General features: G+C 30.1%; 2 protein-coding genes across 6 annotated transcripts; one reads left to right on the top strand and one right to left on the bottom strand.

Moving 5' to 3' along the window:
* The first annotated feature begins 2,303 nt into the window (after positions 1-2,303).
* On the top strand, positions 2,304-15,152 carry LOC113872346 (serine/threonine-protein kinase SRPK). Of its 3 annotated transcripts, XM_027509838.1 has the most exons (5): positions 2,418-2,670; positions 2,835-3,392; positions 3,513-3,788; positions 14,115-14,162; positions 14,252-15,152. In XM_027509838.1, exons 1-5 carry the CDS (start codon positions 2,479-2,481, stop codon positions 14,675-14,677), a joined length of 1,500 nt encoding a protein of 499 aa, XP_027365639.1. In that variant the 5' UTR covers positions 2,418-2,478; the 3' UTR covers positions 14,678-15,152. The 3 variants fall into 3 exon arrangements, with proteins under 3 accessions (XP_027365638.1, XP_027365639.1, XP_027365640.1); XM_027509837.1 differs by having other exon boundaries at positions 2,304-2,670; positions 2,835-3,788; XM_027509839.1 differs by having other exon boundaries at positions 2,544-2,670; positions 2,827-3,788.
* Positions 15,153-17,521: 2,369 nt separating this feature from the next.
* On the bottom strand, positions 17,522-20,894 carry LOC113871193 (sulfite exporter TauE/SafE family protein 4-like). 3 transcript variants are annotated; one of them, XM_027508105.1, is made up of 12 exons: positions 20,634-20,879; positions 20,278-20,437; positions 19,908-20,108; positions 19,708-19,769; positions 19,532-19,589; positions 19,293-19,348; positions 18,984-19,199; positions 18,643-18,882; positions 18,342-18,435; positions 18,062-18,202; positions 17,842-17,956; positions 17,523-17,791 (listed from the first exon to the last, which is right to left on the bottom strand). In XM_027508105.1, exons 1-11 carry the CDS (start codon positions 20,778-20,780, stop codon positions 17,874-17,876), a joined length of 1,458 nt encoding a protein of 485 aa, XP_027363906.1. In that variant the 5' UTR covers positions 20,781-20,879; the 3' UTR covers positions 17,523-17,791; positions 17,842-17,873. The 3 variants fall into 3 exon arrangements, with proteins under 3 accessions (XP_027363905.1, XP_027363906.1, XP_027363908.1); XM_027508107.1 differs by having other exon boundaries at positions 17,528-17,956; positions 18,984-19,034; positions 19,113-19,199; positions 20,634-20,894; XM_027508104.1 differs by having other exon boundaries at positions 17,522-17,956.
* Positions 20,895-25,026: the final 4,132 nt, after the last annotated feature.

The raw sequence follows: 25,026 nt of genomic DNA, 5'->3' as shown, positions 1-25,026 counted from the left end.
TTATGACCATAGGCTAATTTGACATAAATCGATTTGATTTGGTCCAGCGCATGAGAAATATTAATATTCATTTTTCATTAATTTCTGATTTTGAATCTTTAAATCATGTCACTTGAAGAATAAAGTTATTTAACCATTAACAATTTATCATATTCCGAAATTATATCATGATTCATAGTCATTGATAACAAACTTTTAATGCATGAAATACCATACCAAATTCAAGGGCTCAATTAGTGGTCAAAAATATATACTTAAGTTTAATATTTAGGCAAATTAAAAAAACTAAGGTTTGCTTCTTTTCGTTTTAGTTTTTAATTTTTAAAAACTGATTTTAAGAAAAAAAAAATGAAAGTAAAACTTGTTTATTGGTTTAATTTTCAATTTTTTTAAGATGAGAAAAATAAAAAAACGTGTTTCATGATTTTGTTTTTAAAAGCTAATAAAAAACGTGTTTAGTTTTATGTATTTATTATTTAGTATTTTCAATTAAATAAATATATAAATCTATGTATCTACATTTGATATTTAATTTTAGTATTTTTATTTACTTAAATATATTTTTTATAGTTAATAAATATTGAATTGAAAATTTATTAAATTATCAAAATTTAATTAATATTATACTAAAAAATTACTGTTTTTGAAATAATGCTTGCAATTCATACATAATTTAATAAATTATAAAAATTATAAAATATAAATTAATATTAAGCTAAAAAATATTAATTAATTCTAAAAATATTACTTCTCAAATATAATAAAAACTATTACAATAAAAAATGAAACACAACAAGAATTATACGATATTTAATTTATATTACATATAAATTAATAAATAAAATAATATTTTCATTTTTATTTTAAATTTATGATTTGTTAAAATAAAAAATTATTTTAAACTAACAATATATATATGTAAAGAAAATAAAATAACAAAAATCAAAATACCTTAGAAATTATTTTTATTTTAAAAATTAAAAATTATTTTCAAAAGTTAAATTAACAAACATTTTTTAATAATTTTAATTAAAAAATTATATTTTAGAATGGAAGCAAACATTCTAAAAGCATCTTAGGAAATACAATGTAAAAGAAACTAAAGAGTTGAGATAGTTTTTTTTTTTTTTTTTCACTTTCACTCAACATATGTGGGCGTTAAATACACGTGTAGCTTAGTTCATTTAATAGCACTAAATCAAATGGAAAAAGTGTGTTGTTGTCATTGGAGAAAAAAACTGCAAATTTAATGTAATATATAATATTCGTTTTCATTTTTTTTTTCCATTCAACACTTATAATAATTATATTTTGTCCACTTTTTATTGTCATTTTATAAAATTAATAAATATTTTTTTATAACTTTATCTTTAATAATCAATGTGTATTTAGTAGATAATAATTAATAAGCAAAATATTAATTAAAATAGTAGATGAAGTATATAATAAAATATTATGTAACAATTTTTTTATAAAAAATATTAAATATATTTATATTTATATATTATTTCAAGGAAAATTTTAAACATATAAAAATAATATAAAACTTCCAAAAAATATGAAATCCCTTTATTAAAAATAATTAACAAATTAAATTAATAATAATAAATTTTAACTTGACAGCTATTTAAACTGAATTACTAGATTTAGTTCATATAAAGAAAAAACAAAGTGTGTCCCAACTCCCAAATGCATTTATCTTTTTTTTTTTTATTAATTATTTATCTACTACTTCTCATTTAAAACTTTAAACTTGTTTGACTTTTTCTTTTTGTAAAAAAGAGCAAAGTGTGAAAGCACTACTGATGATTGATTTCATTTGAGCAATATCTTAAATTTGAGTCTTGTTGGAGAGATAACCCTATCATATTAAGAATATTTTTAATTAAAAAATATTTCATGATAAATATTTACGTTTTAAATAAATAAAAAAATTAAAATAAAAAATATATCTAACTTAAATAAACAATAAAGACATTCTATTTCTTAAAATTTTACACAATTATTCATTTTAGATCTAAAATCCTTAATTGTTAATGGTCATTTAAAAAGTATATGACAAGAAGTTTCATCAGGATAAATTAGTATTAATAATAGCCATTTAAAAAGTTTAACCGTTTTAATTCTGTAAAACCACATTAATGCAAAATAAACAAAATTTTTCATGACAACGAAATAAAAATAAACAATATTTATAATAAATTTTACAGAAGAAGAGTGGTAGGACAAGGGAAGATAGTGGAATATGATGAAAAAGGGAATGAGTATAACTATATATATACGTATGGGGAAGATGACACCTCACTCAATTAAATTAACCGGGAAGAGAAGAGAAGGGAAAACCCACTCTTCCCCATCTCGTTTCTCTCTCAAAAACCAAACCCTCTCTCTCTCTCTCTCTCTCTCTCTCTCTCTCTCTCTCTCTCTCTCTCAGTGTTCGCTCTTGTATCGTAGAAGGGATCAAGTGGGACCCATCAAATGGGAGACAAACACCAAGACGACAGCAGCGATTTCACCTCCGAGGACGAAGGCACCGAGGATTACCGTCGCGGCGGTTACCACGCTGTACGAATCGGCGACACCTTCAACTCCGGTCTTTACGTCGTTCAGAGCAAGCTCGGTTGGGGCCATTTCTCCACCGTTTGGCTCGCTTGGGACACCAAACATTCTGTCTGTGAATCTCTCTTTAACTTCCTCTTTTCATATTTTCTCCAAACCCTCGTTTTCATCCAAACGATATAACAAATTGCTGGCACTTAGCAACTGTAAACACCGGTTTTTAATTATTTTTGTTTTTGACTATGGTGTTGTTTTTTGTGTGTGGAGATCTGCAGAGATACGTGGCTTTGAAGGTTCAAAAGAGTGCTCAGCATTACACTGAGGCTGCCATGGACGAGATAACGATTCTGCAACAGATTGCAGAGGGAGACCCTGATGATAAAAAGTGTGTGGTGAAGCTTTTGGATCATTTTAAGCATTCTGGTCCCAATGGACAGCATGTTTGTATGGTGTTTGAGTACCTTGGGGATAATCTTTTAACTCTTATTAAGTATTCTGACTATCGCGGAATGCCTATTAGTATGGTTAAAGAGATATGCTTTCATATTCTTGTTGGATTGGATTACTTGCATAAACAGCTTTCGATTATACATACTGATTTGAAACCCGAAAACATACTCCTTTTGTCCATGATAGATCCTTCTAAGGATCCTAGGAAGTCTGGTGCCCCTCTTATTCTTCCCAATAGTAGAGATAAGACAGCACTGGAGTCGGCGGCTGCGAAAGATTTGAAGACGTCGAATGGGGATTTGATTAAGAATCATAAGAAAAAGATTAAAAGAAAGGCTAAGCAAGCGGCTCATGGGTGTGTTGAGAAGGAAGCTTTTGAAGGAGTTGAGGGTAATGCTGAAACATCAGGGGCTGTTGAATCATCTCCTAATGCAAGAGAACAGGCTTCTAGTTCTGCAGGAACTAGTAGGTTATCAGATGCTGATGGAACAAAGTTGAAAGAGCAGGGTAACAAACGAGGAAGCCGCTCGATGAGACAGAAGCTGCTGGCATCGGTTGATCTCAAGTGCAAGTTAGTTGACTTTGGTAATGCTTGCTGGACATATAAACAGTTTACAAGTGACATCCAGACAAGACAATATCGGTGCCCAGAGGTGATCCTTGGATCAAAGTATTCTACTTCTGCAGATCTTTGGTCCTTTGCTTGCATTTGTTTTGAGCTTGCTACTGGAGATGTGTTATTTGATCCTCACAGTGGTGACAACTTTGATAGGGATGAGGTATGCATATTTTGATATATTTATTTGTTCTATCTGATCATTCTAATGCTGTGTCTGAAAATTTTAGGTTTTGTGCTCCTTGAATTTGCAATAAAAAGGTTTAATGGAAACTATAAATTATAACATATTGAATAATATATTTACATTTGATGGAGGCTGAATTAGATCTATGAAAATCTTGCATTCATCATGAAATGGGCTGCAGGAATTGTGTACTGTGGAGCTATCCAAGTAGATGAATTTTGTGGCTGCTTTATTTTTTAAACTTCTTCATTTCATTGGTTTATATCCAAGTCCAAATTCATGATGGTCTTTGAATCCTAATACAGAAACTACTCAATGTGAATCACAATTCAGAACTTAAGTTAATAAAACCTGCAATAAGAAGCTCAAATAGCATAGAAACCATGAATAGAATCTCTGACGAAGTAAAACCCCTCCACTGCAAAACCATTTTTTAAAACTACCATTAACCAAAAAGCTTAATTGTTACTATTTTATAGCATGGCAATTGATTGAATATCATGGAATGCTAGAGTTAAATCACAGGCCCGCATCAGAACCATATATGGAGCTCATTGAGTGCAACATTTAATACTCTTCATTTTGTGCAACATCCAATATACCATCGATTCAAAAAAGCAAGTTCTTTACTCTTCATTGTATGGAACATCCCAGGCCTTATTCACAACGTTAATTTTTTTTACCTTTTCTTGTTTATATGGTGGCGACTGTTGAGAATGTGATGTGTATGTGTCTTGCCACATATTACAGCTATTGGCATCATTCATCTGTGGGGTGCTTTCAGTGAAATATAAACTGTCTACCTCAAATGCTATATGTGAATGATCAATCTTGAGAAAAGAAGAGGAATAAAACATAGAGAAATGGTAAAAGAAACAAATTTCATTATGGTCTAACCCTAACAACCAAGCCTTATTTCACTAGTTGAGAACTTGAGATTAGCTTCAAAATTTCACTATGGTCTACGACAAATTTATCTAGTCTTACTGGACAAGATAGGATTATGAATGTAAGCATTAGGAAAAAGTTGGAATGACACCTATTGTAGAAAAGATGATAGAATCTCACTTTAGGTGGTTTGGACATGTGTGGAAAAGACCTGTAAAAGTGCTAGTAAGGAGAGTAATTTAAATGGAGGGTAGCCCAGTTGCAAGATGCAGTGGGAGACTGATAAAAACTATAGGTGAAACATTTAAGAAGGATTTCAAAGTCAATACTTTGTTTTTAGACATGATTTATGGCAGCTTATTATGACATCATTTGATCTATGTAATTGACTCTACCAGGTAAGAAAAGGCGTGGTTGTCATTTGTTGTAAAGTTACCTAGTCTTGTTGAATATATAAGTAATAGAAAGTAGAAACACATTTACTAAACACCATGAGCTGAACATCAAATAGAAGTCAAATCTAAATTCTGTCATAGAGATACTTAAGTTCTTAAATCATCCTCTTAATGGTTTTGGTCATGGTAGTGAAAATCGAGATTTTACTTAGGATCGGAGAGGGGGTTCAAGATCGTAACTTGTAGGATCGTAACATGGAACGTAAGATCCTACAAAATTGTATATATACATACAAAATATTATAAATAGTAAGAAAATAAAAACATTAATTCAAACCACAATACTTTAAAAGATAAATATTAAGAACATGTCCAACATAAAGTTCCAAACAAAATACAAAATCAATATCCAAACTTTAAATATCTATTTTATCATATCTAAAATATTTTGATAATAAAAAAAGTCGTCATCTCCTTCATTATCTTCATTTGGTCCATCATCTCCTTCATCATCAAAATTGTTTATATTAGGAACATCACCAACACCAACATCTTGATTTGATCCTTGGTCTACATCCAAGTCCCCATCTTCATCAAGAGCATCAACCTGAATGTCCTCATCTTCCAAATTGTCTTCTAGACCCAAATCTTTATGATTTCCTCTATCATTATTTTCTACTATCCACTCATTGTCAGATAGAATATCATTTACATTTATGTGAAGATCCTTCACTCTCCTAGCTGTCTTCTTCTTGGCTAATTTTGAATTTGCCATAACAAATACTACATTATTCATTGTATTTTGCTTCAAATGGTTTCTTCTTTTAGTATGCACCTAAACAAATAATAATATATTAAATTATAATTTAAGATAAAAAAAATACTTGGCTAGCTTGGTACATAATTTTAGAAAAAAGAATTTTTACTTACCATCTCAAAGGCGCTCCAGTTACGTTCACATCCAGAAGAACTATATGTCAAGCTTAGTATTCGAATAACAAATTTTTGAAGCTCGAGATACTCATCTCCATGAGACATCCACCAATCAGTTAGCAAACGTATATCAATAGTATTTCTAGCCAAGTGGCTACCAAAATTACCAGCTCGCTTTCTAAATGAATCAAGTTGACAATCAATTTTACATTGTTCATCTTGATCAAGTACCATCCTTGTCAAACAACCATATAGTCTACGCTTAACTTTAAGATCAGTTTTAAATTTAGGACTATAGTGCATCCTAGAATTAAGAAAATAGCCTGCAGCATGCAAAGATCTATGGAGCTGTTTATCCCATCTTCCATCTATGATATTCCATATAGGTACATAACTGATGAAGAGCAAACAACAAAGATTTAATATATAATACAACATAGATCACAAAATAGAGACTAATTTAATTTGATAGATTATAGTTAGTTACCTTTTCTTAACATCATTGAAAGCAATTTGAATATTCTCTTTAGCTTGATCCATTGCCTCATAAATAAAGTCCATAGTTTCTTCATCTGAATCAACCATTCGAAGAACTTTAATAAGAAGAAATTCAACCTTCAAACAAGTGATTATATCCTTCCAAAACTCTTATTCAAAATCAATACTTCTAGAACTCTCCCATCCTTTGTCTTAGCAAACTTAGAGGACTTCCATTCATTAGATGTAAACATTCTTATCAAAACAGTTCTATTTTCTTGAAGGCACCCTAGAGTCAAATAAGATGTAGCAAAATGAGTAATTCCTGGCCTTACCAAATCTTTGTCTTTGGTAAAATGTTGCAATAGAGAAATAAGACCCGTTCTTGAATAGATGTAGGTTGTAATTTTTTTACTTTTTGGAATTGTCTCTTCATGCATCTGTATCTTCTTCTCAAAGTTCTTCAGCATCAAATCAATGCAATGTGCTGCACAAGGGATCCAATACAAGTGTTTCCTTTTTTACATTAACATCTCCTCTGCAGCTTTATAACTTGCTGCATTATCAGTCACAACTTGGACTACATTTTTTTCACCAATTTCTTCAACAAAATCGTCAATCATTTTAAATATTTTATCAGCTATTTTTTTCTATATGAGATGCATCAATAGATTTCAAAAAAATAGTTCCTTTAGGACTATTCACCAAGAAGTTCAATATTGCTCTCCTCCTCTTATCAATCCATCCATCAGTCATTAATGTGCGTCCAACAGTATTCCATTCAGCTCTATGTTCTTCTAATCTCTCTTTTGTTAACTCTATTTCCTTCTTTAAATACATTACTTTAATTTCATGATAGCTTGGTGGTTTAAATCTAGGACCATGGCTAACAATTAAATCACGCATAACAGAAAATTCATCACTTATTGCCACATTGAATGATATGGCATTATTATAAAAAAATCTTCCAATAGCTTGACAAGCCTCCTCTCTTCTAGTTTTGTTGAATATGTTGTTAATTGTTGCTTGGGTGCTCCTTTTCCTAAAAATATTTCCTCCTCCAGTTACCTCATTCTCACTTGATTTTCTTTTGCTTCCACTACTTGTATCTAAAGTCTCTTTCTCACCAGAACAGTCAGCAAAGGAATTTGATTTTTTATTCAAATTTTTTTGCATGCTTACAAGTAAATTCCACATTTGCTTTTTGACCTCATCCGGAACAGATTTACATGCTCCAACATCTTTGGCTGTTTGAGCCAAGTGATGCTTCAATCTATAAACACCTCCACTTCCAACTTTTTGACAATATTTGCATTGAATTTTTCTTGTACCTTCAATTGCAATCCCATGTTGCCATGCTACATCACTTTTGTTTTCCGGTACATTTTTTGGTAATGACTTAGAGGGAGGAGCTTGACTACTGGTTGAAGCCATTTTATCTAATGGTAGCAGACAACCGTAGCACAGAAAACAGAGAGCACAAAAACAAAAACAGAAATCCCAGTCACACACAATAGCCCAGAAATGATGAAGATGAAGAAGAAAAAAAAAAAGCACAAAAATTACAAAATCTCAGACCCAATTGCAGAAAAGTTCCAGTCGCCGGAGCCAAATCCCAGTCACTTGAGCGAAGTCGCAGTGCCAGAAAGACACAGAGAGGTTGAACAGCAGAGTCGGAGGAAGAAGTATCGAAGAACAGAGGGAAGAAGAAAGGTAGAAACCACAGCGTAGAAGTTTTCTGATTTTAGGGTTCCAACCCCTTTAATGTGGTCGGGTCGGGTCACGGGTCAAGGGGCCCAAAAGGTTGTCTTCTTCATGTCGTTGAGATCGTGCGTTTGAACGATTTTACGCTCTAACAAGCACGATCCCACCAATCCTACCAAATTGTGTTTCCGTCACCGATTCGACACGGAAGCTTGCCTGGAGATTGTAGAATCGTACGATTCTACGATCTGAAACTCGATTTTGACTACCTTGGTTTTGGTATATCACTAAACACAAATTCACTGGACAAGGAACAAATTATTTAACTTCTCTGAAATGTTACCTGAGGTGATCACATGAGTTGAATAATGAAATAGAGTTAAATTAAATTCCTTGTTTCAGAGCTTCTTGATAGTGAGGTTTGTGTTTTGATGTAGACTGTAGCAGAAACTGAGTTTAGATATTAGATATATCATCGAGATTAACACCAATCAATTGTTATGTATAACTTCAACAAGTCGTGGCATTAGGCCAGTCATGCCATCATGTATTTGATGCCTGCTGCCAAAAATAACCATGTTTTCCAATGATTCTCGTATGTAATTTTTTGATTTATTACATCTAATTTTAAGAATGTTTTTCTTTTTCTTCCTTGCTTTTGTCCGCTTTGTTCTTTGCAACCCTTCTTCCCTTAATGATAATATTCTTTTATTAAAAAGAATATAGTATATCTTGTACTGATTCATGAGATATAAAATTGAATTTGTAAACTCAGAATTGGTATTTTATTCTTTTTGATTTAGAAATAGAACTGTTATAACTTAATACTTTTAGATTTTATCTTGTATATTATATGTTCAAAAGCCCATTCACTTGTGTTTTCCTGTGTTTGAGTTGATGCTGTAATAGAAGTTTTAGTTTCTGAGAGGAGTGATCAAGCTTAAAACAGATGATGAGAATGCTTTGAAACAATTGAATTTATGTAATCAACAATGAGTTGATATGTGATATTTTGAAGGAGGCGGTAATGAGAAAAAGCTGTAATGATCACACATGGCAGACTTGTTAGGTTTCATTAGGATGTACAACTTAATTAAACATTTATTCAATTAGCTCTTTTTACATGAGTGCTTACGTAAAAAATTTGATCATAAAACTTACTAAAATAAGTTGAAAAGAGCTTATTTTAATATGTTATGCTAAGAAGCTTATTTAAATGATCTAAGAGAGTTTGAGTCATTAAAATAGATCTAATGATAAATAATATTTCTAAGAATTTGATTTTCGACCTAATTGGGTGATCTATGTAGTTGATCTCACTAAGTGGAGTAAGGCTTAGTTGTTGTTACCTTGAGTCAAAAATTATTTCCATAAGTTGTCCATAAACTTTTCCAAATTAATAAACTTTACTAAGCATATACTTATTGCATGCTTTTTAGACTTTTTCAGGATGAGAACCTACTTGAATTTTGTCCTTTTTTAAATTGAGACAAATAGAAAATTATTTCTATGGTTGTAAAAAAAGGAAAATCTCCATTTCATACAGTTTTAAACAAAATTTTAAAAGTCTAATCATGTAGTGTAGGTTTAGTCATGGGTTACAACAGTGAAAGGTGTTTAAACTTTGTTACAGTAACATTTTCCCTTAGAATTAGGTGATGAAATGGTGATTAGGAAAATGCACGTGAATTTTTTTTTATCCGGAAAAACTCGGGATATGATGCTTGATAGTAATACTATGGTTCTATCGAAAGAAATTAAGAAAGTACTACTAGGATGGACATTGAGAAACAACATTTGGATGAACTAAATTTGAGGTGAATGTGTAGTGATGAGGCATGTTAAAAATAAAAAAGGGGATGGTGAATTATCTAAAGTAAAAGCAATCACAATGATATACTAGCAAGAAAGTGGGTACTGAGTAGAATAATTGAACTTCAAATAATAATTAGTAGGAATATGGAGTTAACACCTAATATTTCAAATAATTTCTTAAGCATAACTACATGTGTGAGATGTTTTGGAGGCGTATCCAAAGACTTTCCAATTGGAATAAGTTTCATCAAGGTTTCGCCTTGAGTCTTTACTTATTTCATCTTGTTTTAGATGTGCTTACAAATGACTTATAAAAGATTATATCTCGGTGTATGCTATTTGCAAATGATATAGTGTTAGTCAAGGATTCGAAACTTGAATTATGGAGGAAGACTTTAGAATCTAACAGTTTTCGCTTGAGGAGAAGTAAGACAGAGTACATGCATTGTAGGTTTAGGAAAAAGCCAAGATAAGGTTCATGCGTTGAAAATTAAGCTTGAAGAAAATATTATACCAAAAGTTTCAAGTTTTAAGTACTTGAGATCAATTATACAAAATAATAGAGAAATTAATGAAGATATTAGTTAAAAAATACAAGCTGAGTGGTTAAAATGGAGAAAAACATTAAGAGTCATCTTTGATCGTAAAGTACCTATTAAGTTGAAAAAAAAAAGTTTTTGCGTACTACAATATGACCAACTATTCTATATGATAATGAATGTTGGATCTTAAAGGAACAACACGAGAAAAAAGTGAGAATGACTGAAATGAGAATGTTAAGATAGATGAGTAGACACACAAGAAAAGATAGGATACAAAATAATAGTATACGAGTAAATATTGAAGTAACACTTATAATAGTGAAAAAGATGACTGTAAATCGTTTAAAGTAGTTTGGTCATGTGCAGAGAAGACTTTTAAAAGTGCTAGTAAGGAGGGTGGACTGTATGCCTCTTAGTTCGGTAAAAAAAGAGATCGAGGGAGATTCAAAAGAATCTTAGACAAAGTTATTAAAAGAGACTTTTTTTATTAATCAAATTTTTAAAAAATGATTTTTGACCGAGCCTAATGGTGTCATGTGATTCATGTAACTGACCTCACCCAGTGAGATAAGACTTGGTTGTTATTGTGGCTGGGCTCTAGCTTTCTTGAGTTGAATTGATGTAGCTGAAATTTACATTCCCTTCAGCTGTGTTATTGTAAGTCCTTATATTTTCTTACCTAAATTCCAAATAAAAGATATTTGTTATGGAGAGGCCCTTTGAAAATCCAAATTCCAGAGTTGGACAGAGCACTTAATATCATATAGACACATAATTTCTTGTGGGTTCTAGACATAACAAAATTTAATTTGTTGAATCTTGATAGATGTTGAAAATGTTGTTAAAATTAAGAGAGCTGCTAATTTAGGTGTGCAGTGATGCTGTCCAACAGTCAATTACATATGGAGTAGGCCTTTGGTGTATTTAATGAATCTTGCTTAGGTTTAGTTGGATAGTTTGGAGCTGTTTGTGATTAAGTTTGAAGGTTTGACAGAAGCAAGGAGGTTAAAGTTTTATGGCTATTTGTGTAGTATGCTGTCATTTGGTGTCTTTGGCTGGAATAGAATGATGGAATAGCTTAGAAATATCTCTCCTTAGGGTAAAAGGCATGGTTATTTATCCACACATTCTTGAGTGGAAAGGGATAGAGCCCCATGTAGTTTTACAAGATTTCAAATCTATGAGGAGCTGATCAGAAACAAGTTGGGCTAAATTTTCCTGGAAAAGATGCAGAAATGTATCCTCCAAGTTCTTGGGGAGTGGTGTATGCAGAATTTCGCAATTCACAATTTGATTTGTGACTTACCCTTTGGGGGAGTCAAAACTGTGGGTGATACTTTTTTGTGCCCTGGAATTTTGAAATTTGAACCTAAAATGTGTGGTCAAATTGGATAGTGACCTAGGTCAGATTTGTGATTCAAGTGGAAAAATGGCTTGATTTTTCCCTTACTTGGAATTTCTTAGGGAAAAGGGAGGGAAAGGGCTGTAAAAGGCAGCTAATTTTCGATTTTCCACTACTCTCTTTCAAACTGATTTATTTTCTGAACTTTGATCCATGTGACTCACCACCTAATGGGATAGACTTAATTATTGCTGATGATGCTTCATGCCTCTGTCACTCTCTTCTCTTGATACCTTTTTTTTATCTTCTGCATTGAGTTTAATTGGAAATGGTTGTTATCCCCTAGCCCAAGAATTGACGTTGTTAACCATGTGTTAACTCTTGGTTTTAGGGCTTAAACTTTTAAATTTTGGTACTTGATGAGTTGTTTTGTTTAGAATGTTAACATTTGTCATTTACTGCATGTTTGAAAATCAACCTTTACAATTTTCATTTTAATACCATGCTTGGGAGCAAAACCTGTCCAACCCAGGAAATTGTGCCCTCTGTTAGTTGACCTCCGGAACTGGGCATTAGATAAAGTTAAATCCAGGAGGTCACCTTAATATATAAAACCGTGTCCCTGAAGTGTATGAGTAACCTTATCATCTCTTAATTTTTCATTATGAATCAAAGCATTGGAATAACCCCCTGCTCACCAGTGCTGAAGCAATACACAAAACTCAGCTCTTTCCATTGAAGAGAGCTCGGTCCAAGCATTATGTGAACATAGCCTGTAGTAAACCATCAACCACTTATGTACCCTTCCTATAATATTAAGACAGACTGTGGCTGAGACATGGAGAGGATCAGCCTTTATAGATACGCTAGAGTTGGCATTAGACATAGGTTAAGTTTGTCATGAACCAACAACAACAACAACAACCAAGTTTTATCCTATTAGATGAGGTCGGCTACATAAATCACACAATATTATTGAGTTCGACCAAAAACCAAATTTTCATGAATGTAATTAATCAAAATATTTCTTTTAATAACTTTATTTAAGGTTCTTTTAGATTTCTCTAGTCTCCTTTTTAATGGACTAAAAAGTTATACAATATACTCTTCTACTCTTCTCACTTGTGCCTCCCACTATTTCAAAAGCGTAAGGTGAAGACACATGAATGCTTTTATTCTGTATATTACATCTCTAACATGCCCTGTAAGAGGTCTTTGCACTTGAAGCATGGACCATGCACACTTGGTCATAGGGACTTTGATACCATGTCAAGAACATATATTCCTAAAGCATTTGCTGTTGTATCAAGACTCATGAATGGTTTTATATTACATCTTTGACACATCTCACATGCAAGAACTCTGTGCTTGAAGTGTGGATAATGCACAAGCGCCCTTGTGCTGAAATTCAACATTTTATTGGAAGAATGAGGGTAACAAGGATTGAACTTTACACCTCATGTTCTTAAAGGCTGTGATACCATGTGAACATACTATTCCAAAAACTTATGTTTTTAGGTGATGACACCTGAATGATTCTAAATTACATCTCTAACATGTGATATATGCTTTTGTACCATGTAATGAACCAACCATGCTATCAGTTTAAGCTTGTGGATGAAAAGCATATGAATGGTTTAACATCAAGTGAAGATGTCATGTTCACTTGTGAAAGCATAAAAAAATTTTCTTACAAATCTCCCAGCAGTAAAATCACCCACTGCAAATCAGCAAGGAGTGTGACAGCCATGCATAAAACTCAGCTCCTTCCAAGGAATACAGCTTTGCCTCGGCTTTGTGGTTGTGGCACCATAATCCAAAGTAAACAACCATTGTCCCTTTCCTACCATATCAAGGCAGAATGAACTTTATCCCATTTTAAGTTTTAGCGTCTCTAATGGTTATTATGCAAAGATTCTATGTGCCAAGTTTGTTATGCAAAACGGTTGATTCAGGCAGATTGTGCTCCTGTCAGTGAAGTGGTTTGGTCTGTGTGCGATTTTTACACATGCAACTTACCGGATGTGCTTATGCATTCCTAGGTTTACATAATAATATGTTTTGCTTGGGAGTGACATGTTGATTTTTTTTATTATGTTAGTTTTATTTTCAGTACTGAATTTTGAAATGATTTTTACTTGCATTTGTACTTCAGTTTTGGTGTTGATGTCTGACATAAGTGTGCTCTATTTTTAATTTACCTCAGGACCACTTAGCTTTAATGATGGAACTTCTTGGAATGATGCCACGCAAGGTAACAATATTTTTCGATCCATTCCGTAGGTCTTAACAGTTATATCATTATTTCATGATTAACTCGAGTCTGCACATTATAATTCTCAGATTGCACTAGGGGGTCGATATTCCCGTGATTTCTTTAATAGATATGGTGACTTGAGGCACATCCGTCGGTTGCGATTCTGGCCATTGAACAAAGTCCTCGTGGAGAAGTACGAGTTCAGTGAGAGAGATGCAAATGAAATGACAGACTTTTTGGTTCCTATCCTTGACTTTGTTCCTGAGAAGCGGCCAACAGCTGGTCAGTGCCTTCTACACCCATGGATCAATGCAGGTCCTCGCCTTTTGGAGCCATCTGTGCCTTCTAATCACAACCCCACCACTGAAACTGCTGTTTCTGACCAGAAGAAAAAGGACAAAGATGAGAGGGAAGCCATGGAGGCAGGAATGGGAAATATTGTTATCAATTCAGATTCTAAACCACTCATGCATTCTCCATCTAAGAAAGCCTTCCAAAGCATCCAGAAGTAGTCCATCTAGCAAGAGCTCTTTCCTGTGTACTGTTTTTATGTTCTAAGTGTGCCCCTGCATCATATCTCTCATTCAATGATGTCCATGGGAAAATTGACTTGGGCACATGTTTATATAGCCTTGGCTTGGTTCCCACAACTACCGAATTTGATGGGGTAGCACTTGTGTGACGCTAGGTGCCAGCTAAATCCTTTCAAGCCTTCCCACATTGTGTCATCTTGAACCAGTTGGATACTCCAAGAGCTCTCACTACTAAGAATACCATTATGATATATCCTTTCCCTTGTTTCTCATGCTTATAATAGGTCAAAGATGAGCCTTTGTTAATTGGTATCATTGACTTGTTTGTGAACAGTGTTCATTATCATGTCCTCTTGTGCTGAATGGATGGATATTCTTCATACGGAGACATTCTAGACATGTTCCAAGTCATTCTTTGTTTTTCGGTCTCTGCGTTATCTATTCGGCTTCTACTCTACTACATAGTTTCATTAACTGATTTTTCAATTTTAAAATATATGATTTTATTAATCTTAGTCCTCAAGGTTAATTTTAAACATTTAGAACAGTAACTTTTTTTATTAAAAATAATTTTTAATATATATTCAATATAATAAAAGTATTTTTTAATAATTGAATGCAGATGTTTAATCTTTAGCCTTAAGGTTAACATTATATATTATTACTTTTTTTCTTTGTCTTCGACGTGGTAACTTAAAAATCATAATTGAAAGACCAATTTTCGATTTAAGGATAAGTTAGTAAAACTTGTTTTGTTGGGTCGCTAAGCTCATAATATTAGATGCCCTTCCTTTATTAAAGATTAAAAAGGGAGAAATCTCACTTATCTAGCGTCACTAATTAGATGACATGACAAGGCATTTGAATGTTTGCGTGTTTTAATTTGTTTACTTCTATCTTAATATGGGAAGGGATGTTAGTTCCTTTATTTAAACAAAACATTAGCATCATATATAGTATTATATATTACTTTAATTTTACTTATTTTTATCTTATATATTTTAAAAATTATAGTCCTTTTAATTTGCTGGAAGAAGCACCTGATCTCATGCTGACGTAGTCAAGAAACGTTCCTTTCTATGCTTATCTTTTAAAAACTAAGCTAAACAATAAAGATAAAATTTAAGTATTTTTGGTATGATTTTTATTAAAATTAAATTTTATCTTGGTATAAAATAAGTATTTAATGTTGTTGCAAATCATCAATATACAATTTAAATTTTTATTAAACAATATAACAAACTCGATAATCATTTAAGAAACTACACTTAAATTTTAGCCCAATAAAAAATGATAATCAGCTCATTGTTGATCTTGAAAGTGACACTGAGAGGGATGTCTTTTATTTAATTTGTTTCCCCTGAAATGGTTTTCTTGATTAATTATTGTTCCTTCGTTATTAAATTTATGGGGCAAAGACCAACTTCACTATTCCCAATTGGCGAGGAGCCACCTTCAAAGTCAACAGTGAAGTATTATATGGGAAACTAGGGATTGTTTATGCCTCTCTGTTTTTTCTAAAGTTAAACACGTTATTTAATTAATCTAATGATAGGGTTGGGGTTGGAAGTAGCTCTTTTGAGTTACGAAGAGGAAGTTCGCTAAAATCAGAATTTCAAAATATATTATACTCATTGACTAACCTTTTCACAAGTAGTAACATTTTAATAATAGAAAAATATTCTATAAATATATGTATAGATTTAAAAATAAAATTCATTTTCTACAAATCGAACTAAATCGCTATTTTTTATACTTGCAAAAATAATTTATGTTGTTTAAATGAGACTAAGCTACTCAAATTCAGGTAGTATTTGATTTAATTTTTTTACATTCTCATCGAAAAGAGAAATTAAGTTAAATATAACTTTAAATGAAATGAATTTTTTGAGTAAAAAACTAGCAGAACTTAATATGGAGAAAATGCTCCCTTATTACCTTGTAAATAATTGACACAAAGCAACAAATTTAAACCTTATTCTTATATCAAACAAGATAAGATATAAAAAATAAATAACATGATATTAAAGAAATATTACTAATACAATTTTTAATATAATTTTTATAATCATTTCTTTTTAGAGAGTTAAAATGTTTTTTTAAATAATTTGAGATAAGTATTTAAAAATTTTAACAAATAAATTTAAGAACCACCGACTACATGCTATTTCAACGTAATTTTGAGTTTAAATTCTAGTGTATATATGGATTAAATATTAAAAAAAGCTTTTATCTTTTAAAATGATATTTATTTTACTCGAAAAGAATTAATTTTAGTAAAAAAATACAAGTGCTCTAACAAATATAATAAATTTACAAATATATAATTAACACAAGTTTCATGATATTATTGATCCTGCAACGTGGGCACATGATCTCCTCATCAATGATGATGCGCTCTACATAGTACACGACAAGATTCCAACGAAGCATAAGGTACATTAGTTTCCACATACGGGGAAACAGTAATCTCAATCCAAACTTTTGGTGAAAGAAGCCAAACAGATTACGACCACAATCCGTGACTATTTAGGACAACCATAATTAATTTTAATTCTTTAATTTTGGCAGAATACCATAATCAATTAATCTTGGAATCTGTTTCTGGAACTCAGATCCAACAGATCTTCACCACACATTCTTGTAATAAACGCATATTTATTATATTTTAATAAAGTAAATATTTACTTAATAAAGGCTTTTTAAATTATTTAAAAGAATTCAATTTTAATGTATGTGAATGAATGGTTAGACTTGAAATATTTTCAGTTCTCAAATTGCCACTCATTTTCTATTAGAATATCTAAACCTATTGGGGCAGAGGTATCTTGATACTTTGAACATCCAAACGTATAAAACCATTCAATACCATTTCCATTATTTTTTTTTATGACACAAATTAAATGCAACCGAAATCATCCAAACCAATGAAAAGAAAAATAAATAAATACTACCCACAATAAGGTGTTAGCCAGTAGCTAACACTCAACCACAACTTACTTTCCTGGATAGAAAGACAAGCTACTCTTGTCATTATTTGACATTGATCTTCCTGTTGGTCAACTAGGCATTGACCAGCATTGGGGAATGTCCCACACTCAATTTACAACTTTTTTTTTTCCCACTTAATTTGAATTTTACCCTTGTTTGCTATGCCCAATGCACACTAAATATATCACTGATTGGTACAAAAGCCTAAGAATCCCATGAACTCATGATTGTTTATCATTTGAATGCTCTTATCAATGCCAATGACACCTGAAAGAAAAATGTCACAATTAGACACAACAATGTAAAATGTGCTACGATATTAGTTAAGCAGAAAATCATTATAGATCAACAATTGAGTTTGGTTTTCTTTACCCATGGTGAGAGCGCTGGCAAAAATGACACCTGAGAGGATGAACACAATGATTGATGCCCTTCCAAGACATGCAATTATTCTTCTTACGAAGAACTGTCCCCAGAAGCCAGCCAAAACTGACACTGAGGTGAGATACAATGCTGCAAAGAAATACAATGAAATAGACTATAGTTAAATTCAAAATCATATATATGATCACATAAAAAATAAAATGATTGTGGAATTGTTGGTGTATTGGCCAAGAAAATTGAAAAGGGATAAAAGCTTGATGAAAATTACCATAAGGAATGGGGAATCTCTTGAGAAGGTAGAATTCTACCACTGACAAAGATGATGAAAACATCATCACAAATGTTGCTGTTGCACTGGCAACCTACAAGATAGTGTGTAAACATCCTTGTAAGTCAAGTTTCTTAAATTTAGCTGCAAATTCGACTATAAGTACAAGTTAGTGCGTATTTGGATCCACGAATTCATTTTTACTTCAACATTACTGGTTGTAACTTCTGTATTCGATACATATTTACATAATTTTCAACGTGTTTCCAAATATGCAATTAAAAGGACATATATACTGTACCTGAGGGATGACACCAATCTCAAGGAGAAGAGGGCCCAAAATGAACCCACCTCCAGAACCAAGTAGGCCACCAACAACTCCACCTACAATGCCACAAAGTGCACAAAATGCAATGTTCATTGGGGTCCATTCTATTGAAGCCTCACAGATGTATTCTAAGCTCCCAGTGCTTATCATCTTTTTGTTCTCCTTGTATAACTTAACTGCTTCATAGCCAAACACCAAAAGTGCTATTGGAAACTGAAACAGAAAGAGACAAAGTGCAAGCCAATTAGTCTAACTCCACTGCTCAACAAGTTATGTAACAATTTGAGGTTATGTAATTGATCTAATCATCAAACCTGCAAGCCAAAAAGCACCCAATACCATGTACTGCAAATCTTTACATCATTCTGTAGACCAAACAACAAATATTGCATCAACAAAATTGAATAGAGAAGTGAGTGACAGAGAGGGTGGAGGGGACTTGCCTTGATGACTTGAACTAGTAGAAAAGAAACCCACACAACAATCAGAACCAGAATCCTTTTCCATCTAAGGTTGAAACAGAGAATTTCCTGAATGGTTTTCAAGTGAGGAAAATATAAAGTCAGCTTCTTTCCAATATTGCAAAATGAAAATTTTGTCAAATGCAAGAGAAATTTACATACTAGAGCTGACTTCTCTTCTTTAGGGATCAACGGCTCAAATTTTGTGTCAATTCTAACTGAAAATATCAAAAAACAAACTCAATACACAGTTAAAGAAACAATCATATGCATAAAAATATGCAGGGAACTCCTTAATGAACAGAAATTATTCCACTTTCAAAGCAATAAAGCATGACACTTTAGTACTATCTACTTTTTCATTAATATACAAAAATAACTATTTTGGAAAGTGCACATGCCTGTCTTATCTTCGCCACAAGAATTAACCAATATCGCTCGCTTCTTGGTCATTTCTTTCTGCAAAGTAGCAAACAAAAAGTAGAGACAAACAAAATGCCAATTAGTGTCTTTTACTAAAAGGTAATAACTACAGTTAATGACAGAATATTCATCGTATCAAGTCATGAATTTTTACCTTGAAAAGAGTCTCTTGCCTCCACATCTCGATTCCCTTGAAGAAAGACCTTGAAGAAGTGCCTATACAAAAATAAAACCAAAATTTTCAAGAGAGAAAAAAACACTGTTCGGAATCTGTGGCTTAAGAATTTTTCATTCAAAGAACAAACACTGCTTTCTTTTGCAAGTATTTTATTTTTTTTAAGTGAAGGCACAAACCTACGAAGAGAATGATGATAAGAACAGTGATAAGCCAGTAAGGGAAGACAACACTGAGAGCAACACCAACAGTGATCCCAAGCATGAGCATAGGCTGGAACAGAAGTGCCAGATCATAGTCTAAGATGGGCACCTCTTTCGTTGGGTGGGGCACTCTTAGATTATACCAAACGGATGATGCTGAAGCCCCCATTATCATACCTATAACAAGTCAACAACACCAAAACCAAACTTGTTCACAACACAACAAAAAAACAACCACAAAACAACTAGGCAATACTAACAAACTAGTTTTATTTTTTAACAACATAAACATAATTTCCATTTAGTTCCAGAAAACTAGTTACAAGAAATTGTGAGAAAGTTTTACATTTAGAAAGAGCAGCAGCAGATTTGGTATCAAACCCAAGAAGCAGATTAAGCATGGGAACGAAAATGCCTCCTCCTCCAACCCCACCAACGGTTCCACACGCTGATCCAAGAAACCCAATAACCGTTCCCAACACAAGTTTCCAACTTGGCTCCAATTCCTGCACAAAACACAACACAAACATGCATTAACCTTTTGATCACAACAAAAACGTACTCATGATCCTAATAGTGTGCTTGGTTACCCGTTGGCAAAGAAATTTTTTCTTTGCGTTGGCCCAAACTTAAGTTGAGTTTTATTATAACTGAAAACCAAACACGCACTAAAACACCTGAAAATTGTTCAGAAGTACTCACGGGCCAAACTTTATGAGTTCCAGATACATCAGAGTTTAACAAAGATACTTTGTTGCTATCATGAACATGGTTGGTGAGGAACAGTGCAGAAAGAACAGCAAAAGAGAAACTAGATACGAGATAAAGGATGAACCCTCTGGAAGACATTGGTATTGTCACGACCACTAGCAAGAACAAACAACAATGGTCAATAGAAGTTGCAGGTGCAGTCACGTTATGTTTGTGTTATGTGTCCTATTCTGTTCCACAGAGACAAAAACTACACTATCATCCTTCCACTGCTTTATATATTAATCATATTTTACACAAAAATTAAAATATAAATTTAAAATTTTAGTTTCTATTAAAATTATCGTCTAATTTCTTATTATATTCGTTATTTATAATTAAAAATTAAAAGCAATTTTTATTAAAAATTAAGATATATTAAAAGTTACTAAAAATAGTGTACTAATAACGTTTTATAATAAAAATATATTTATTTCTTTAACAAATATTTTTAAATATTAATTAATATTTATTATTAATAAAAGAATCGATATTATCTTACATTTTAAAGTAAAATAATTTTTTTTCTTAAAAGATGAAATAAATACTAAAAAATTGATTAAAAAGAATAAATATTTACTAAAATTATCATATATATAATTTTTAGTAAAAAATCATTATTAATTTTCTAATTAATATTCTGCAGTTATTGATTAAATTTATACTGATTAACACCACCACTAAAAAGAGATTGGAAAAATGGAAGTGGAGAAGACAGTGTCAAATGTTAGCCACATGGCATCATCTGAGTGGGCGGTGGGCGTTGAATATCACTAGTCTGTCTCTTGCTTTGATTGATTGATTGGATTATTTTATAGTTTTATGTTTCCAATCTCATTAAGATTACGGCATTCTGAGGAATCTCATTAATCTCAGCAGTTAATGAGAGAGGTCGAGGGTTGGTGAACTTTTCCATTTACTTTATTATTCTATTCTGTGTACTGTAACTTAAGTACGATATGATCATTTCCACATTTAAATAATTAATGAGGAAAAACAATTTTGGAAGGTAAAAGGTTCATGCCAAATTTAACTGTTCCTAATAATCATTTCTCAAAATTATTAAATTCACAATTTTTTAATGTACATATTAAAATTTGTAAGATTATAAAATTTAATATTTATTTATTAATTTTTATTATATATATTGGGACTTGAATATATGTTCAGAAATTATTATTTTAAATATTTTTTATGTTTACAAATTATCTTAATTATTAAAAATTTATATAGTATTAAATTTTATTAAAGTTATGATATTTAATTTTATTAACATACTAAATTTTATAATATTCTATAATTTTTAATAAAAATGTATTGTATTTAAATTCTTATTATACTTCTTTAAATATATGTTAGAAAAATCGTTAAAATAATTTAAAATGAAAAGTTAATCAAAATGCATCTCAAATATTTCTAAATACAGAAAAAATATTTTATATATATATATAACTTTAATGTTGATGCATATTTTGTGTAAAAAAAATATATACTATAAATAAGTTCAAATATATGACGGATATAATTTTTAATTTAATTTAGTTATAAAAGTTAATGATTTTTATTGATATATTAATTTATAATTGAATGATAGTGTATCAATGTATTTAGGTTGAATTTTTATTTATTAAATAAAAAATACAAATAAATTTTTTAAAAATATAATGTTTAAAAAATTTCCATTTTTAAAAATAAAATAATTAATTTAATTATTAGAAGATTATTTTTTCATGATATTTAGATATTCCATTATGATTTATGAATATAAATTATTTTAAAAGATGGGTATTAATTAAAAAATCATTTTTTAATTGAATAAGTTTTTTTTGTTTCTGTACCCAAAATGTTTCAGAACCCAAAATAACTAATCAGGAAGAAAATATAATAATTTGATATGAAAAACTAAAATTCAATTTTTTAATAAAATTTTAATATTTTAAATTTTATGAATAAAAAGCTAAAATAATATTATGTTAGTTTGGGCTAAATATTCACCTAAATCATGAATATTGATTTGTCCACTAATTTATAGGATTTGCTGATGTTGGTACTTAATTTGAAAATTTATTACCTCTTCTTATTAATTATATTTAAAATTAAAACGAATAAGGAAAAATTTGTGATTCATCATAGTGTGATAGTTGAAGAAAAATATTAAAACTATAGATTAAAAATTATTTTAAATGTGTTAAAGTAGTAAATTTTTATTAATAATATAATTTAAATCCTTTCACATTGTTGAGTAATATAAAACAGTTTTATTAGAAAGAGAAAGACACAATTTTTTATCAAATAAAAGTCCATTTGTTTCTTGTAAAGTTAAATATAATATATTTTAATAAAATTAATTTTGAATTTGTAAAACATATTTAAAGTATGTGTCAAAGTTATAGTGTATATATATATTACTGATGTTTGATATTGTATACTCACTAATTTATTTAAGAGCTAATTTTTTAAACATATAAGTTTATATTCATTAAATTATTTTAAAATAAATTTATTTTAAAAAAAATTACTATAAATTAGACAATATTAAATGCATGGATTTTAAGTTTATAATGCTTAATCACAGTCTGAATTTTAGAATTGATTGAAAATCTTCAGTTATACTCGTATTTTTTATAAGACAAAAAAAAATTCATTAATTACCTTTTTTTTATCAATATTAATTAATTTACTTAATCACTGCATTCCAACTCATTATTGGCATAGAACTGAATTTGAATCACCATTTTTCATAAAGTCTTCCCATTAATATTCAATGAAAAAAAAATAAAAAAAATCTATCTCATTTATCTAATATAAAAGTAGTAGCTATTTGGATAATAATCTCTACTTGTTTATAACCTTCCGAAAATAATGAGTTTAGCTCCATAATATATATATATATATGGTCTTTCCGATTTGTATTATCGTTTCAGAACTATTGCTGACATCAGCGGTGGCACCAATTTAATTTGTTTGACTTGGATAATTTCGTCTCTTACTAATTGACGGTTTAGAATATATTAGATAAAATATTTTAGATTATTGATTATAAATTTCTTAAAATAATATCAGTATGTCGTCATCTAAATTTTAAATCTTAATGATAAAGATATAATGAATAAACTTTTTTTCTCTTAAAATATTTACGATAAATTAGTAAAAATTTAAAAACTTTTAAAATAACAATGTTTAAATTATAATTTTTTTTAACTTTGCTTAAATAATAAGAATAAAATTTTATTAAAATTGAAATATTTATTTTAATTTTATAACTTTAATATGTACTTTTTCATAAAAATTTCTATTTATGCATTTTTAAACTAACAAATTCTAAAATTATATATATATATATATATATATATATATATATATATATATATATATATAGACTCGACTTTTATATTATATAGAAAGTAAAGTACGATAGAATTATTTTTTTAACACTTTTTCATATAGATATATTTTAAAATTAAAATTGATTGAGAATGATGTCTAAATTACATTATATTTTATTATAATAGTTTTATTTTTATTTTTATATTTTTAATTTTATTTAAAAATAATGGAGATTATAATTATTATTTAATTTTTTTATTATCTTATATAAATATTTATATTTTTGATAAATATTTTTTTATATTTATAAAAATTATCGATTATTTTTTTAAAATTTATACTTTATTTTTAAGAGTCTTGTTTTTAAATATGTATATATTTATTTTTAAATTTAATTAAATTTTTTATTACTATATGATAAAAATATTAGTTTAAAGTAAAATATATTTTAAAACTATTTAATTTATTATAATTTTATCATTTTCATACATTCTACTTGTAGTTATAAAATTAAATTAATTTTTTTTAAAAATTTATTATTTATAATAATTTTATTATATTTATACATAATAATTTACAAAAATATAAAATTTTTATTTAATTATTAAATTATGTGTACATTTATTTTAAAATAAAATATACGTGAATCGTAGGATGTTATCACATTGAAAATAAAAAACTAGTTTTGAAAACATTTTGTTATTCTAATTGACTATATTATAATAAATCATCATTTTGATTAATTATGCTGTGTGTAATTTAGTTAATTTTTACATAGTTATAATAGCAATTGTTTTGTTATCGCAACGATTACAACAATGTGCATGTGCTCTTATGTGATTTTCTACTATCCTTCTTCATGTTTGTTGTTCTAAGTTAATGTGAGTATCTTTGTGAGTGAGAGAGTTTCCAGCCATACTCTCAATGGTTAATGGGAAGAATCAAGAAAGATGGTGCATTCAAATGAAGGTGGTGTTAGGCTTTCAAGTTCTGGGCATTGAATGGTGTGGTTGAGAAG

Source organism: Abrus precatorius, unplaced genomic scaffold (genome assembly GCF_003935025.1).
Source record: "Abrus precatorius isolate BTA unplaced genomic scaffold, Abrus_2018 Scaffold7, whole genome shotgun sequence".
Classification (NCBI taxonomy): domain Eukaryota; kingdom Viridiplantae; phylum Streptophyta; class Magnoliopsida; order Fabales; family Fabaceae; genus Abrus; species Abrus precatorius.
This window is presented reverse-complemented; position numbering and strand designations above follow the sequence as displayed.